The 18,895-nt window shown below is 44.0% G+C and overlaps 1 protein-coding gene across 2 annotated transcripts in view; it reads right to left on the bottom strand.

The window, feature by feature from the left end:
* Positions 1–18,895, bottom strand: part of FBLN7 (fibulin 7) — a 39,821-nt gene that overhangs the window by 15,047 nt on the left and 5,879 nt on the right. For both annotated transcript variants that reach the window (XR_009762597.1, XM_061626464.1), the window contains exons 3-5: positions 13,787–13,957; positions 6,959–7,084; positions 2,863–3,000 (exon numbers count right to left, since the gene is read on the bottom strand). Coding sequence is in view for 1 of the 2 variants with exons in the window: in XM_061626464.1 (XP_061482448.1) it covers positions 2,863–3,000; positions 6,959–7,084; positions 13,787–13,957 (435 nt within the window). In the remaining variant the exon portion in view is untranslated. The remainder of the gene's footprint in view (positions 1–2,862; positions 3,001–6,958; positions 7,085–13,786; positions 13,958–18,895) is intronic.

The following is an 18,895-nucleotide window of genomic DNA, read 5'->3' on the forward strand; positions in this document are numbered from 1 at the left end:
GATACTGTCCAAGATGAAAAGGAGCAGACAGCTTCTGGCATGATTGTGGATTCTTAATTCTCTTTCATCTGAGGATAAACCACTATGTAACTAACAGCAAACTTGTTAACTCCAGCAGTTCACAGTTCCCCAAATCATGGTGACCTGTGAGTGACCCAAAGACATTCCGCAAGATGGTGTTGAAACCCTCTGGAATTCCTTATACATGTGACAGGGTTCTTCAGACAACAAGCAGATGACAGCTTCTGCAACTTCACAGCTTTCTCTCTTTAAAAACCACCCTTTCTGTCAGGGCTGGCCCAAGGCATTTTGCTGCCTGAGATGAAGGACAAGGTGGTACCCTCTCCCCCATTCCTGATGCAGAAGCCAGTTGGACTGGCTGTTGAACATTCACAACATTGGTGATGGGATAACATCTTCCATCACACCTGCTTAGCTTGGAGGAGCCAGGACATGCCCTGTAGCTGGCCCAGCTCTGTCCTGCAACTAGGGATGGAAGGATCTGTCACTTTCTCTTCTTTCCAGTTCTAATTTTTCTAATCTTATATTCAGTTCTCCACATTTCTGCAGAATTTTTCATTTTTTAAAAAAGATCCTCATGAAAATTCTTCAGCATTTTAGTGCAAATTTCTGCTAACACATTTTTGCATGCAGTTTTGACAAATGCAACCATTTTTGCAAGCAATTTATCCTAATATAATGCATTTTTCTATGTTATTTTCTATTTACTTTTATACACATTTCCCCCAAACATACGCCTTTTTGTATATATTGTTTGGTTGGAGTTCTGCATTGCAAAATTTGGATAAATGGGAATTTCAAAGGATGGCTGTGTTTTGGTTCTCATATTGTTTTAGAAAGCGTTGATTTGATAGGTTTGGCTGCCTGAAGTGGCTCTTTGCCCAATGGTAGGGCTGGCCCTTTGTTTTATGTGACACCTATGGCCCTCATCCAGAATTGAAACTAAGGTAGCACTTTTACATTCACTTGATTTTGGAGTAAGCCTAATTGAACTTAGTGGCACTTACTTCCAAATAAACATGCTCATAGTATGACTGTAATCCTAAGTGTATGTGCTGTAATTGCATTTATTTATTTAAAGACTGTATAATCCACTTTTCCTTAAAAATTAATTCAGTTATTTACACATCATCTAATATCAATCTCAAGTCTTCAACTGTTTGCGCTTCTGTTGCCAAAACTGCACCACCCATGCTCAAGAGGCCTTTGGATAATTATTTTTCTGTCTGGTGCTTGGCATTATTACTGTGTGTTTTGGTTTTTGTGATTTTTATGGTTGAGTTTAACTTGGACATTGTTTTAATAATGTGAAAACCCTAATCAACTATGTATAAAAAACTTGGGTGTTGTTTTTATTTGAAATATTGTTTTGGTTCTGTGACTTGTTAGACACCTTCAGTTTCACTGAAAGTATGTATAATGTAGGTTTTCAAAATGTTTTTTTTAAAAAGGAATTGGCAAACTTGGGATAACCCCAAGCTTTGCAGAAGTACAAAAAATATTTAGAAAAGAACCCAAATGGGGAGGGGAGGTGGAAACCCAAAACAGCCTAATAAGAACTGAGCATGGTCAGCATGGAATGTTCACTGACTGTTGAAAGAAACTAAAACTGAAAATCAGGTTTTGGAGGGTGGAGGGGGAATGGATTGAAATAACTGGAAAAGAAGGGTAGAGGAAGGGACATATAGTGTTAAAAGTTGTGGAGAGAACCATCTCCTTGTCTGGGTTAGGGATGGAAAGATCTGTCCATTTCAGTTCTCTCAGTTTCTCATTTTTCCAATCTTAAATTCAGTTCTCCACATCTAGGCAGCAGTTTGCGTGTGCGTTGTTTTTTTAAATCCTCATGAAAATTCTCCAGCATTTTAGTACAAATTTCTCCTAATAAACACATTTTGGTAGGCAGTTTTGACTGATGTACATATTTTTGCAAGCCATTTCTCATCATGTATTATCTTTTTATATGCTATTTCACTCATATTTTCATTTTTATGAACACTTTCCCCTAACATATGCATTTTTGTAAACATTTTTTCGTAGGCCAACTGGATTGCAAAATTTGAATATGTGGGAATTTCAAAGGATGGCTGTGTTTCAGTTCTCATATTGCTTCAGAAAGTGCAAATTGATACATTTGGCGTGAAATGTGAACTGAATCGAATTTCTCACCCATCCCTAGTCTAGATAGATTGTTTACTGGCTCACACTGGAAGCTATATTTATATTTGTTTATTTACTTATTTATTGCATTTGTATACCGCCCCATAGCCTGAAGCTCTCTGGGTGGTTTACAACAATTAAAAACATTAAAAACAAATATACAAATTTTAAAACACATTTTTTAAAAAAGCAATTTAAAAACACATATCCCCAGGGATGAATTGCCAATAGTAATCAGTGGAAAATTCTAAAATTTTAATGTAGCTGGGATTGGGCCCCAGTGTGTCTGCTCCACCAAAATCAAAAAAACAAAAACAAACTCAATGAGGCCTGAGCATGCCTAGCAGGTGCAGAATGCTTGCTGATTTTTTTGGGGGGGGGGACCAGAAAACTGGGGACCTCAACAGAAGCAATCCACACTGCAATATTTTGTTGCAGTTCAGCCCTTCTTTCCCTTATTCTGCCTTCCTTCCCTTTGTCATCTTTCTCACTGTTGGGATTTATATTGTAAGCTCCTTGGATCATCTTTTACTCCAGAAAGCACCATGTACAATGATGGGGGTATATAAATGAAAACTACCACTACCACTCTGCAGCTTAGACGTGGTTTAACTTTGACTGGGAGCACAAGTACCTCCTAGTGGCTAACTCTTCTTCAGAGGAATCCTTCAATTACTCTCTTACCCTGACAGATGCTGTTTTCTGCTGTGCCACTCATATGGAAGCCTGCTTCACAGCTGCACTGTTGCATTCGGTCAAATTTGGCACAGCGTGGTTTACGGCTGAATGCTGGATCATTTGTTACACTCCATTCTGGTGGTACTGAAAGACAAGTGGGGAGGGAAGTCATTGCCTCCAGACCAGAACATCTGACTCTGAGGGTGTATATATACCATACTGATCATTACCAAAGGATATAGGGGCCAGCTATTTCTTCTCATTGTGCCTTCTTCTCTTTAAACATTCTCTGTTTATACCATTTCCATTCTTTTTTTCTAAGAATTGTTTCAGTAGTTGTGCAAAGGGATCTTTCTTTTTCCTCCAAAACATTTGGGTGAAAATGGTCACTTTCAGATGGTGCAAACCTCAGGATCAGTAGTGGATGGCTAGGTGGGGTGGCAGTGTTTATCTGACCTTCCAGCAACGGAGCCGCTGCTGCTTACCAGGAGATGGTCAAGGTGGCAGGGAAGTCAGTGCAGTGCAAATACCACAGCAAAGCAAAAACAGCACTCTTGCTGGTGCATTTTCACAGCTTCAATCCCTCACCGTCTTGCTGCTCTCATTCTCCCTCCCAGTTAAGCAGCAGTGACCCACCTGCCAGGAGATCAGGTAACTGCTGCCGCCACACCATGCTGCCTGCTACTGCTCAGGACTATGTGCTCCCTCCTGCCTCCATCAGGGAGCGGGAGGGAGAGTGCATGGTTGTGCTTCTACTTTACGGCAAGCCATGTGGGGCTGCCCTTGAGATTGGTACGGAAGCTGCACCTGGTGTAAAATGCGGTGGTGCAACTGCTCACTGGGGCAGACTATCGCCAACATGCTACCCACTGCTGAAAGAATTGCACTGGCTGCCTATTAACTGCCAAGTTCAAGGTGCTGGTTTTGGTGTATAAAGCCCTTTTATTTGTTTGTTTGTTTGCTTTACATCCCACCCCTTCTCCCAGTAGGAGCGCAGGGCGGCAAACAAAAGCACTAAAAACACTTCTGAACATCATAAAAACAGACTTTAAAATATATTAAAACAAAACAACCATTAAAAACATATTAAAATAAAACATCTTTAAAAACAATTTTAAAAAGCTTTAAAAACATATTTTTTATTTTAAAAAAAGTTTAAAATATATTAAAAAGCAATTCCAATACAGACGCAGACTGGGATAAAGTCTCTACTTAAAAGGCTTGTTGAAAGAGGAAGGTCTTCAGTAGATGCTGAATAACAGGGATGGCACCTGTCTAATATTTAAAGGGAGGAAATTCTACAGGGTAGGTGCCACTACACTAAAGGTCCATTTCCTATGTTGTGCCAAATGGACCTCCTGATAAGATGGTATCTGCAAGAGGCCCTCACCTGCAGAGCACAGTGATCGACTCGGTATATAGGGGATAAGATGGTCTTTCAGGTATCCTGGTCCCAATTGTATAGGGCCTTGTACTCCAAAACTAGAACCTTCAACTTAGCCCAGTAGCTCATAGGTAGCCAGTGCAATTCTTTCAGCAGCAGGGTGACATGTTGGCAAAGCTTTTTTTTTTTTTAAAAATGTTTTTAATGTTGTTTTGTTTTTATGATGTTTTTAAGTGTTTTTAGCGCTTCTGTTTGCCGCCCTGGGCTCCTGCTGGGAGGAAGGGCGCGATATAAATCAAATAATAAATAAATAAATCATACCCCACCCCAGTGAGCAGTCTCGCTGTTGCATTTTGTACTAGCTGCAGCTTCTGGACCAACCTCAAGGGTAGACATAGAGCACATTACAGTAATCCAGCCTGGAGATTACCAGTGCATGGACAACAGCAGTCAGGCTATCCTGGTCCAGAAATGGCCGCAGCTGTCTTACCAGCTGGTAGAAGGTACTCCAGGCCATTGAGGTCACCAGAGCATCTAGTGACAAAGATGGATCCAGGAGCACCCCCAAACTACAGACCTGCTCTTTCAGAGGGAATATGACCCCATCCAAAACAGGCAACTGACCAATTATCTGAACTCGGGAACTACCAACCCACAGCCCCTCCATCTTACTAGGATTCAGACTCAGTTTATTGGCCCTCATCCAGTCCACCAACCAGTCCAGGCAGCTTCTCCCTATTCAGATGTTACAGAGAAACAGAGCTGAGTATCGTCAGCATACTGCTGACACCTCACTCCAAATCTCCTGATGACCACTTCCAAGGGCTTCATATAGTTGTTAAACTGCATCAGGGACAAGATAGTACCCTGCGACACCCCACAGCACAACTGCCAGGGGGCCATAGCACAACTGCCAGGGGGCCAATGCTATTCTCTGAAAACAACCCTGGAGATAGGATCGGAACCACTGTTAAACAGTGCCTCCAATACCCATCTCACCAAGTCAGCCCAGAAGGATACCATGGTCAATGGTATCAAAAGCCACCGAGAGATCAAGTAAGAATAACAGGGTCGCACTCCCCCTTCCTTCTCCCGATAAGGTCATCCATCAGGATGACCAAGGCCAATTCAGTCCCATAACCAGGCCTGAACCCAGACTGGAATGGGTCAGATAAGAATACTTGCAATTGCTGCACCACAACCCTCTCAGTCATCTTCCCTAACAAGGGGTATTTGTGACTGGGTGGTAGTTGTTGCAAACCAATGGATCCAGGATGGGCTTTTTCAGGAGCAGTTGAATCATCGCCTCTTTCAGAGCAGCTGGAACCACTCCCTCCCGCAACAATGCTTTGACCACACCCTGGATCCACTCGGTCAAACCCCCTCAGCAAGCTTTAATAAGCCAAGACTGGCAAGGGTTGAGAGGCTGGCCACATCATCACAAGCACCTTGTCTACATCACCAGGCCGCATCAACTGAAACCGTTCCCAAGAAGTTCCAGCAGATGTTGCACTGGACACCTCATTGGGGACTACAGTAGATGTGGATGGGGCATCAAGCCTGCTACGGAGGCAAGCAACTTTACCCTCAAAGTGCCTTGCAAACAATTCACTGTGGGCCTCTGAAGGGTCTAAAACTCCATTTTCTGGAGTTGATGTCAACAGATCTCTGACAGTACAGAAAAGCTCCACTGGATGGCTACTTGAGGATGCGATGGAGGCAGACACAGAACACACAGGCAAGTGGGCACAGCAGATGAGCAACAAGGAACCTATCCATGAGAGGAGTGGGACTGAGAAACAAGAAGAAGACAGCCTTGCTCTCATCTTCTATAGTAGTTCACCACCTCCTCATGGCTATACCTGCCTCTACCCATGATCACTGAAACTGAAATTGGGGTGGCATCACCCATGTTCCTCCTTACTAAGACTCCTCCTAAACACCTAATATGGACCCAACAAGAGCCCACCTACAAAACCTACCTGAACCAATTATCCCAGTAGGTCTCTGAGAGCTATGCAGCTTAGGACCAGGAGACCTGAAAGACCGTCTTACCCCTTACATACCCAGTCAAACACTGCACTCACAGGTGAGGGCCTCCTGTAGATACCATCTTAGCAGGAGGTCCATTCTACACAACATAGGAAGCAGACCTTTAGTGTAGTGGCACCTACCTTATGGAATTCCATGAAATATTAGACAGGCGCCATCTCTGTTATTTTTTTGGTGTCTACTAAAGACCTTCCTCTTTCAACAAGCCTTTTAAGTAGAGACCTTACCCAGCTTGCATTTGTTTTGAAATTGCTTTTTAAGATGTTTTTAAAGATTTTTTTTAAAAAATGTTAAGTTGTTTTATTTAAAAAGTTTTTCAGATGTTTTGTTTTTAAGATGTTTTAAGATGTTTTTAGAGTTTGTCCTTTGTTCGTCCCTGGGCTCCTTCTGGGAGGAAGGCTGGAATAGAAACAAGAATAAGAATATTTTTTTATTTATTTCATTTAACAAATTTATATACCGCTTAAGCGGTTGCTTTGCAGTACAGCTGCTGCATTCTACACCAGCTGCAGCTTCTGGACCAGGCCCAAGGGCAGCTCCACAATACAGAGCATGTCAGTAATCCAGCCTCAGGGTTACCAGTGCATGGACTACACTGGCCATGGTCTATTTAGGCTTAAATATCTCTCGTTTCCACCCTCTTTCACCCCTCATCAAAATACATACCTGTTTGTGTTTGATACTGACAGTTGGGACCTGTCCACTCTGGGAGACAACTGCATTTGTACTGGTTACCGCCATCAACACATGTTCCCCCGTTCTGGCACAGATGAGTTGTGCACACACTGATATCTAACAAAAAGCAAATAAAATAATATTTCTGAGCTTCACTATGTTTCTGCAAACCATAACCTGCTTTTGAAGTTCTTCAGTGACAGACTATAGAGTTTTGAGAATGTAAGAAGACCCCTGCTGGGTCAGGCCCACATAGTCCAGCATCCCGTTCTTGCTGTGGCTGACAGGATGCCCATCAGAAGCCCACAACCACACCTGAGCACAACAGCCCTCTCCCCACTTATGATTCTGGCATTGTATCCAAGGTTGCACTGAGTAAGTGCCACATCAGTGCAAGGGTTACCAGTAGCACAATGGGACTCTCCCCCCTCTCCTTCCCCTAAGTCCCCCTAAATCTGTTCCAGGGGTTCCCCCTTCTGGAGCAGATTTGGGGAGGGTGCAGGGCATGCATGTGGGGGAGGAGAGGAGGAAAGTCCAGTTGTGCTAGTGGATTTCTTTGTGCTGATGGAATCTGTTGGTAGAATACCACCCTCATTCCCCATCGTGGCTAGTAGCCACTGATAGCCTTCTCCTCCATGAATTTGTGTAATGCGTTCTAAAAGCCATCCAAATTGGTGGCCACTGCCTGGCAACGATGAGCATCTGGCTTTAGAAGATACAGAGGTTACAAGCTGAGAAGGAGTGATGAGGTCACGCCCTTGGCTGTGGTGCAACATCTGAATAGGTGCACATGGCTCCAAATGTCATGCAGCAATCACGTTTGCTATAAGTACACTAAAGCAAACACACAAAGCGTGAATGAAAGAGGCATGTCCGGGAGTGACGCAATTCCACTCATCATGCTCCACTTGGCCACCCCTGTTGGCAAGCGTGATAAGCTCCTGCCTTCCTCCCTACGTTGGAAATGGGGAAAGGACAAGATGGTACTCCAAGTACCATAAGAATACACAGTGGTGCAATTTTGATAATTTTAAGATTCTGGTCATGTCCTCCCCCCACCCCAAGTTTAGATGCATTACTTCACTTCAAAATGTGTATTACTCTGGTCACATCCACACCATATATTTAATGCACTCTTATGCCACTTTAATGGCTTCCTCCACAGTAGGCTACATCAAAGCCATGCACAATTCTCAGGTTTCTAGCAGGGGTGTGGTTGTGCAGGGTCTCGGGGGATCTTAGACCCTTTACTTTTTTGGGAGCAGGGTCCCAGCATCCTACAAACCAATCAGTATGAAAAAGGAGTGCATTAGCCACCGAGAAGAGTCTTCTAACATGTTTCCTTGTCCTTTCCTGCTGATTGGAGCCAACCAGAGTGAAAGGAGGTGAGTTAGCCATTGAGAAGACTCTTCTCAGCAGCTGACACTCTCCCCTTTCATGTGTATTGGTTCCTAGGCATTAACAAGGATCTCATTCTCAACCCCACAGCAAAAAAAGTGAGGAGGAGGCATGGCTGTGATTAACATGAAGGGAACTTGCACTTCTGAATTTGCCACTGCACTGCTGGTTTCTAGACATGCCTCTTCTTTCCATCTAGGCAAATCAGAGGCATCATCACAGTCCAAGAGCACATTCTAGCCCATCATTTGCACTAAAGGGAAAGAGCCATCGCTCTGTGGTAGAGCATCTGCCTTGCACCCAGGCTCAGTCTCCAACATCTCCAGGTAGGGCTGGAAGAGAACCAATCTGGAACCCCGGAGAGCTGCTGCCAGTCCATGCAGACAATACTGAGCTAGATGGACCAATGGTCTGACTCAGTATAAGGCAGCTTCTTGTTTTCCTATGTAAAGGAGGGGGTGGAGCAGGGCCGGTGAGCAGTGTAGCATGGGAAGGGGCATGACCTGAGGAGAGTCTCAAGGGCCAGATAGAGAGGCCAGGAGGGCCACATTAGGCCCCTGGGTCTGAGCTTCCACATCCTTGCTTTGTACATTTGTTCCAGGGAACACTAGTGCAGGGGTAGCCAACTTGGTGCCCTCCAGATCTTGTGGACTCCAACTCCCATCAACCCCAGCCAGAATGGTCAATAGTCAGGGATGGTGTGAGCCGAAGTCCGCAACATCTGGTGCAACCTGTGATAAAGACAACCACTCCGTAAGACAACACCACCTCAATGAGTCTGCCTACCTGCCCCCAAATGCAAGGCCCTCTTTGTTGACAAAAAGACACCAGCCACATACAGGTTTGCCACAATGTTGGGCAGTTTCCTCCGAGTTTTCAAAATGCACATTTCTTCCTCGAAGGCACAACACACTTGAACAGAAGAAGCCAAACCCTTTATTTGCAAGAGCTGGCCAGATTGCCCCCAAATTCCTATTCACCTAAGACCCCCTTTGACCTCTCCCTGGCTTATTATGTGTTGAAATAATTAGCGCAGAGGAATTTGTCAAAGAAGCGGGCTGGGTGCTAATACCTTGTGGGTTGCAGTTGCTTGCTTTCCATCGGCCAAGAAAGCCAAGCTCTCCAGCTCATCAATAGAATATTCCAAATAATCAGGGGTCATCAGACCATGAAGTTATTGAACAAGCAGCCAAGGAGCTGTAACTCTCCCCCCGCCTTCCCCCTCACGTCCTGGAACTTTCCTCCGAACTGAGATTCTCATCTGGCTCAACGCAGTGAGTATGTGTATTGGGCCTCATCAACACCTGGGCTAGGCCATGTGCTGTCAGGCATGCAACAGTCACTGCCCAGGTGTTCTCAAGAGAACACAGGCTAGTTTTGCAACCAGCACAGAGGCCAGCTACCAAACCTTTTACGTGTATGTCAGGGACGACATTGTGGACAACACCAACTGTAATTCTTTTCCCCACCATTTGCTTGATTCTAGGCCAAAGGTGCCAAATGCAGCCCTCTAGACCTTTCTGTCTGGCCCTTGGGACTCTCTCCAGGTCACACCCCTTCCTCTGCCCCACCCATTCTCCTCAGGCTTTCGCCTGGGTGGGATGTGTCCTTGAACTCTGATAACGGCGGCATGCACACCATCCATTGAAAGGAAATGACTTCGTCCAAAGAATCCTGGGAACCGTAGTTTACCCCTAACAGAGCTGCAATGCCAAGCATCCTTCACAAACTACAGTTCCCAGGATTCTTGGGGGGAAGTCATGTGCTTTAAATGTATGGTGTTTGCGCAGCCTCTTAGTTGCCTGGATGGAGGAGAGAGAGCGCTGTGTGAGTGTGTATGGAAAGTAGCCTACTATACAGAGGTAACCCTTACATTCATTGTTTTCCTCCTTTTGCCTCTGGCCCTGCCCACCATGGGCATGCAGCCCCCAGAAGGTTGCCCAGATGGGAGTGCAGTCCTCTGCCTGAAATAGGTTCCCCATCCCTGTTCCAGAATCCCATCTGCTGTTTGACTAGTACAGCGTGCCATAATCTCTTTAGAAACATCCATCTTCTCCAACACAATGGAGAGCAGCAGGCCCCTGTCCTCAACAGCAGCGCAGGCAGCAGCTCAATGGCTCATTAGCATTTTGCACAATGAGGTGGGAATTCACTTAAACAAACAGCACTGTCAATTGCACAGGGGCATAAGCACCCTGAGGAGGAGCGTGTGAACATTTAAAACTGCACAGACCAGGGCAAGAATGTTTGCATCAAGTTAACTTTTTTTTTTTTAAAGGTCAGGAAAATGGATGCAAATGTAGCGTGTGAGTGTAGAGAGTTTGTCTCATATACTCTTGATCTGATGCTCAGTAATTTTAACCAACGTTTGAGACGAATAATTCTCCATCAAATGGCAATGTGTGCTGAAGGACCCATGTTAACAGGAAGCAAAAATTGGCTACCTACAGCAAGCTATTTCTTTGCTATTTCTTTACTTGGCACTTGGCTTTCCTCATATAGTTTAATTAAGGTGGCTTACAAAAATAGTAAAATGCAGCACAACAAAAGTAGCAACATATGAAAAGCAACGATAAGAGGCAGCAATAAAACAGTTTAAAAGCAACAGGCTAAGAAGTGTAATAAAATACATCACAAAACCAAAACTAAAAACCAGAATTAAAAAAAAAACACCAGAAGGACTGCTGACAATTATTGTAAGCAAGCAATAAAAATCCCAGTCCCTAAAGGCCAAGGCTTTTCTAAATATATACTAATACATATACATAATACATATATAGATATCCTTTCCTTTTCAAATTGGTTAAAACAGGTCATTCTTAGCTGTGAAATCTCTTCTGACTTCTTTCATAGCACAGCCTGTTAACAGGGGCAAACAGTAAGCTTACCATTTATTTATTTATTTTAAAATGTATGCCACAATTTCATTTTAAAAAATTGTCAAAGTGGGTGGTTTACAACACCATACAATAAAAACCATGCAAAAATTAAAACAGATCACCAGATGACAATTACAGAAAACATTTTTCTTAACTGTCTGTATAAGCCTAGCAGCAAAGAAAAGATTTCAGCAAACATTTGAAAGTAAATATAGAAGGGGCCTGCTGAATCTCTCCTGGAAGAACACTCCACAGAAGTGGGCCAACAACACTGAAGGCTCAGTTCTGTGCTGATGTCAAATGAGTCTCACCAACCATAGTATAACTGACTATAGGTTTAATTGTAGAATTGTAAAACAGCCTTCCCCAAGCTGGTGCCCTCCAGATGTTTTGGACTACAACTCCCATCATTCCCACCCAACACTAATGGGAATTGTAGTCCAAAAGATCTGGAGGGAAGGTTGATGTAGAAAATGTCCATGTGTTACAAAGAGCATTTCTAGATATTCTAAACCACTACCCACTAGACTTCTAAGAGACAGAAACTGACAAGACAAGAATTTTCTGGCAGAGACAAATGATGAGAAAGCTTAACGGGTTTAATTGCTGCATGCAAGGCCCCTGTGCAAGACAGTGGAACAAAGTCAAAAGCCCATTTCTATGGCTCATGGTAGTTAATTCCCTATCTCAATTACATGTCAATAAGCAAAAGACAATAAATATACACGTTAGAGATAAGAGCAGATTCAATTTCTCTACAACATATAATGTTCATACTTGTGGTTCCAACATTAAGGAATAATTCTGGAGAGTCTAAGGACAGCTAATTTGTTTAAATAAATGGCATTCCAAGATTTTATTAATCGGGCATTAATAATATCTGGTATTAACTCAGATTTCCAGTTTTTGGCAAAAGCAATTTTAGCAGTTGTAATAAAGTTAGGGTGCAATCCTACACCTAGATGCACCAGACTGAGCAGAGTTAGGATATGGCGTACTTTAAACCGGCTTAATTTACACCAGTTTAAGTTATGGTGGCTTCCTTGACATAGGATTGCTCTGCCCATCCACAATTTCAAAGGGGCTGGATTTGCCACCTCTTTTCTGCACCCCAACCAAGTCCTGACACTTTTGTAACTCCCAGGCAGAAAGTACCAGCCTGTGTTGCATCCTGTATCCTTTTGAATACTTGCCTGTATAGTTGAATACCTGCCTATATTTTGAAACTCACCTGTTTAATGTACAGTTTGGTATTTGAGGGCTTTTTTCAGCTGAAAGGCCGTGGCTGGGGTGGGAGACCTCCAACCCACATGTCGTATCTGGCCCACAACATCAGTCTGCATTGGCAATTATGTCCCTTTAGTCTGGTCCCAGCCTGGTCTTCCCAGTATCCCTTGTCCTAGTCTGTAGGTCAATATTCTAGCTTCTACCCCAGGGGTAGGCATCCTCCATCCCATGGGTCTATTTAGGCCTGGCACAGGTCCCCATTGGGCTCACTCATGAGGCCATTTCCCCCAAACCAGGCCCACCTGCCTCACACCTGACATCAGACGAGGCTGATGGGAGTTGTGGTCCATATGACCTGGAGGTACTGGGGTAGGCTGCTGTACAGTACCAAGCAGCAGAATTATAGTTTTCAGAGACATCCCATCATGTCTTCCCACCATGCTTTGTTGTTCTCTGTCACCGTTCCACCATTGCCTTCTTACAGCTACAGGCAAATCCGGTAATAATGGCTGTTCAGGAATTTAAAATGTGTGTTAATCCAAATGGATGCTTGTGATCATAGAATAGCCTTCTGCCCAGGAAACAGGTTTTTAATAGAGGTAATTATGTATAATTTACTTGTTTGCCAATCTGGATAAACCTCATATTGGCATGTTTCTACATAAGCACATTAAATTAATTACTGTGTTTTGTGCCATGGCAGCCAGTTTAAGAAAGATGTTGGCATCTGTTTATTAGCAATCAACTGTCTATTTTTTTTAAAAAAAGTGACATATGCTTGGATCTGCAGCCTTATCCACAATGAATAACAGTCACATGGATTCAGAATGATTGGCAATATTCAGGGCACCAAAAATCCATTCTGTGGAACAGCTTTTTTGCATTGCAAGGAAAGCCTCCACTAGTGTCAATAGGTGTTTACCCTGAAATGCAAATACCGGCTTGGGAAAAAAAGAGTTAAACTCCCCCTCCTCACCCCCCATAGTCTTAAGGCTGCTCAGCTTCCCTGTTGCTGCCGTTTACAGTATACAAAAACAGGCATGCTCATTTCATTCAAAGTTGCTCCTGCTTTGGCCCTAACCCTGCTTGGCTGGTAGTCTTCCAACCATGGTAGTCTTCCAACCATACAATGTCCAGCAAAGATGAGGAACCTGTCGGTGCTCCAGATACCACTAGACTTCAACTCCCAACAGCCCCATTCCATTGACATCTGTGAGGTGGGGGCACCACTTTGGCTACTCCTGAAACAGGTTTGCTTGACACTCTGATGGAAAGCATTTATGTCCAGACCAAGGGAAGGGGAAGGGCAAAGTACCTCTGCACTGAGGAACGTCTCCTGTCCAGCTGCCATTTGGCTGACATACTTGAGAACTGGAACCGATGAGCTGAAATCCAGGATCACAGGTGAAATGGACTTCGTGGTCCACCATGTTCTTGGTGCCAAATCTTTTGCCGTTCAGGGGGGCATCCAGTGCAGGACAGAACACTACAAGTTGGGTACACAAGGATTAAGAAGGCATGTGGTTAGTCGCTCTTAGAGGAAATAGGACAAATAGTAAGGATAATCACAAAACCATGCTAGTGTGTAGGGGCATTCTTAGGGGGTGACTCAGGGTCTCATGGTATTCCTGATCTCTATGTATGGATGTGAAAGCTGGACAGTGAAAAAAGTGGATAAGAGAAAAATCAACTCATCTGAAATGTGGTGTTGGAGGAGAGCTTTAAGCATACCATGAAAAAGACAAATAATTGGGTGTTAGAACAAATTAAACCACAACTATCACTAGAAGTTAAAATGATGAAACTCAGGTTATCATACTTTGGACACATAATGAGAAGACATGATTCACTAGAAAAGACAATAATTTTGGGGAAAACAGTAGGGAGTAGAAAAAGAGGAAGACCAAACAAGAGATTGATTGATTCCATAAAGGAAGCCACAGACCTGAACTTACAAGATCTGAACAGGGTGGTTCACGACAGATGCTATTGGAGGTCGCTGATTCGTAGGGTCACCATAAGTCAAAATTGACTTGAAGGCACATAGCAACAAAAACAACAGGGTCTCAAGCCCCAGGTCTCCCACCCCCATTCCTTTTTATTACCATAGTATTAAAACCTTTGCGGGGGGGGCATGTTGCAAAGCACACTGCCAATGAGATCCCAGCCCCCTTCCACTGTAATTTGCCAAAAGGCAAATTTGTGTCAAGGGCCTGTGCTCTGAGTCTTGCAGAGGTAACTTGCAATTCACACTGAAGTCATGGTTTGCTTGCCTTACCATGAGGCAAGTGAGAGCCTCTCCAGACATCATTTTAATTGCACATTCATTATTTTTTGTGCTCATGATGGTATCAGGGCAGCCATGTCCAATCCCACTTTCAATACTGTATGCACCTGCAAAAGTTCTATGGTGGTCACATGGCTTAATTTCTGGTCAGTGTTCATCCTGTAACTTCCTGCTGAAATCCCATAACTTTTTATACCACAAAAGTTCTTGTTTATTTTTGTCCCACTTTTGTTGCACTATATCCCCTCCAGACAGCAATAAGGTGGTAGAGGAGAGGGCCTTCTCAGTGGTGGCCCCCAAATTATGGAATGATCTCCTTGACGAGGTGCGCGTGGCACCAACACTGTTATCTTTTTGGCACCAGGTCAAGACTTTCCTCTTCTCCCAGGCATTTTAGCATGTGTTTTTTAATTGTTTTTAAATTTCTTTAAATTGTGTTTTTAATTTTTTTTTTGTCTTTTAAAATTTGTATATTTGTTTTTATTGTTTTTAATTGCTGTAACAACTAACAGGGCAGCAAAAATCCACCGCTAATGCACTATTATTGTGTCAAGGACTTGTTGCCGAATACAATAAAAAATCAGTCTGGAGGAGCCCTGAGATTTAAAAGATTGTGAAAGCCCAACTCAAACAGCATCCTTCTGACAACAAGGCATATTGGCATGTACAAAGTCTTTCCCATGCCCTCTTACATGAGTCTATGGAGAAGCCAGCAGGGACTGCACCCTGCATGCAAAGCATGTAACCACTGAGCTCAGTCACCTGCACAGGCTGGCAAGCTCTGGAAATCCTGAGATTGCCAAGGGGTGGTGCAAGTCGAATCCTGCAGTAATAGTCAAAGATGGCACTTTAGCAGGGTCCCAATCTAAAGAAAGTTAGCCATGCTCTACCTCCAGTTGAAACCAATATGTCTTGACTTAGGAATGACTAACTTGTCCCACTGAAGTCAGTGGGGACAAGTGTGACTTTTCCTGGATATCAAGGCCAGGGTTTTCAAATGGCTACTACATATCCAAATGTTGTGTGTGAACAGGCTCTCAGGGTGTTCACCACACAAATAATTTACCTTTGCCTATGCAGCTTGCTTTGCAGTTCTTATATCCTGCTATACCTTGATTGAGCTAGGTATCCTTTGAATCTGAGCCAGGTGCTGTTTGGATGGACATTCAGCAGAATCAATTAGCTCAGAATTCCATACTGAAGGTTTTCTGTGTCTGCACTGAAAATGCTTCTTAAACAGTGTCTCTTGCTTGGCTGGGCGAGAACAGCCCTTTCAGGAGAGGGGCTGCTAAGCCGCATGGCTGATCTGTGTTTGCAAAGTTTGTCCAGGACCTTTGTCATGAAAGTATACAGAGGTTTAAAATTAAAGCTTCTCTGAGTCAACAGCCAGGCTCCTCAGGATTGCACAGTTATCCTCACATTTTTTTAAAGTATAGAGAAAAGGAAAAGCATTGGCTGTTAATCTTTTTGGTGACATTCTCTAATTTCTCCCAGAAATAGATCAGAATATGACACACTAATTCAGAAGACGGGATTGCAACCATGCTCATTTTGACTCTCCCTTCAGCTGTCCCTCTAGTTTTTTATTAGTGCTAAATTTGGATTCTAATGTTTTCATAACTGTATATTGGGGTGGGGAACTTTTTCCAGCCTGAGGGCCACTTTTGCTTCTGGGCAACTTTCCAAGGGCCACATGCCAGTGGAGGGCAGTGCCAGAGGCAAACGTGGGCAGGGCAAAAATATAAATGCTACCTTTGTACAGTAGGCTACATTCCAGTCACATAAGTGAAGTAGATGTCTACACATATACAACTCTCCATCCTCCACCCAGGCAAGGAAGAGGGACTGTCGCAGTTCAGGGACACACTTCAGGCTGGCAAAAACACTAGAGGAGTGCGCAGAGCAGGACCAGTGAGAAGCATGGCCTGAGAAAAGTGGCCGTGGGCTGGGAAGCACCCTGAGGGCCAGATAGAAAGGCCTGGAGGGCCTGATTTGGACCCTAGACTGGAGATTTCCCACCCCTGAAATAACGTATTATTATCACCCTGCAGAGTAATAAATGGTCTTTCTGCAGATATTTGTGTTGCTGTTAGCTAAAGGAGTGTCCTCAATGGACATTGATGCAGGGCTGGCTTCATGTTTGATGGGTCTTTGGGTAAAGTGCCCCACCTGCCAGGTCCCCTCCACTGCTGGTTATTTGTCAGGGCATGTAGCAATGGCAAGCAGCACACTGAGCAATGCTAGGTTGAGGGCAATCATATACATTTCCCATAATTCCCAGAGCACAGTGACATCCATTGTGGGAAATTTAAATGGTAGCTAGATCCACTTGCTCAGTGCTGCTCACTGTGCTAGATTTTTTTTTAAGAGGGACTTAAAGGGTGAGCATCAACAGTGGACCCTGTCTGGGCCCTGTGACCTGTGCTGATATTACGAAACACAGCATATCTCACCAGTGCCATACATGAGAGTAAGAGCCTACATGCTAAATCAGGCCAAAGACTAATCACACATGTATATCTTATGAAAATATCCAAAAGCTGCGAAAACTTGTCTTGGGGGTGGGGAGAAAGCATCTCCACCTTTCAAGTTTACATAGGTTCAGAACTCAGATTCAGAATGTCAACCACCTGCAAAGGTCCCAGGCTATGGCCTGAAGGCACATGAGGCCACCATCGGTCTGGTCAGTGCCTGGATGGGAGACTGCCTGGGAACCATATGTAAGCTGCCTTGGGTTTCTATCATGAAAAGAAAGGTGGGATATAAATGTAATAAAATAACTAACTAAATAAATAAATAAATAAATAAATAAATAAATAAATAAATAAATAAATAAAGGTTACTGTTGTGAGGAAAGTGAATGAATCCCCCATTCAAATTGCTGATAGTTCACATAGACTAGTACTAGTTCCACTCAATTTGGCACTGGTTAGGCCTCATCTTGAGTACAGTTCTGGACACGGCACATTAAGAAGGATGCAGGCAAAGTGGAACAGGTTCAGAGGAGGGCAACAAGGATGATCAGGGGACTAGAAACAAAGCCCTATGAGGAGAGACTGAAATAACTGGGCATGTTTAGCCTGGAGAAGAGAATGGGAGATATGATAGCACTCTTCAAGGACTTGAAAGGATGTCACACAGGGGAGGGCCAAGATCTCTTCTCGATCATCCCAGGACATGGAATAATGGGCTCAAGTTGCAGGAAGCCAGACTTCGACTGAACATCAGGAAATACTTCCTAACTGTTAGAACGGCACGATAGTGGAACCAATTACCTAGGGAGTTGGTGGGCTCTCCAACACTGGAGGCATTCAAGAGGCAGCTGGACAGCCACCTGTCGGGTATGCTTTAAGCTGGATTCCTGCATTGAGCAGGAGGTTAGACTTGATGGCCTTATAGGCCCCTTCCAATTCGACTATTCTATGATTCTATTACTAGCGAAATCAGCAGCAAGGAGAGAAAGGGAAGCAGTACCATTTCTCAACACAGGTGTGGTACCTTAAGCCACCACCCCTCGCATAAGAGGAAGCACTTCTTAATGAGACACTTTCTGTTTATTCTCCTTTCTGTGTTGATAGAAGGTCCCTACTCTCTCTTTGCTCTTAATAAGCAACCCCTAGATTTGTTCCACTGTGGCTGTGTACAAACCATTAATTTAAAGCACATGGCTTCCCCCAAAGGATCCTGGGGAAAGTAGTTTACCCCTCCCAGCGCTACACTTCCCAGGACCCTTAGCAAACTAGAGTTCCCATGTGCTTTAAATGTATGGTGTATATGGTGAATGTATAACATACTAGAGGGCTTTGTGATGCAAATGGAAGACACAGACAACTGGATCCCGGTGCCTTTTACTTGCTGTCCCGCTACAATAACTTGCTAGAGGATGGGGCTATTAGCCTGCTCTCTGCTGTGCAGTTGTGGCGGTGTCAAACTTCCCTCCCATCTCCAGCATTGCTGCAACTTACATGGGTGGGAATGGGGCAGGGCAGCGGTGAGGTTGGGGCTGTGTGGATGTACTGGCAAGAGAACCAGATTGGTTCCGCTGGCGCATCTACACAGCCCTGGTCTCGCTGCCCCCCCCGCCTTGCTGCAACCTCATTGAAGTAAGCTGCAGTAATGTTGGTGTCAGGAGAGCAG

Source organism: Rhineura floridana, chromosome 4, assembly GCF_030035675.1.
Source record: "Rhineura floridana isolate rRhiFlo1 chromosome 4, rRhiFlo1.hap2, whole genome shotgun sequence".
In the NCBI taxonomy this organism is placed as follows: domain Eukaryota; kingdom Metazoa; phylum Chordata; class Lepidosauria; order Squamata; family Rhineuridae; genus Rhineura; species Rhineura floridana.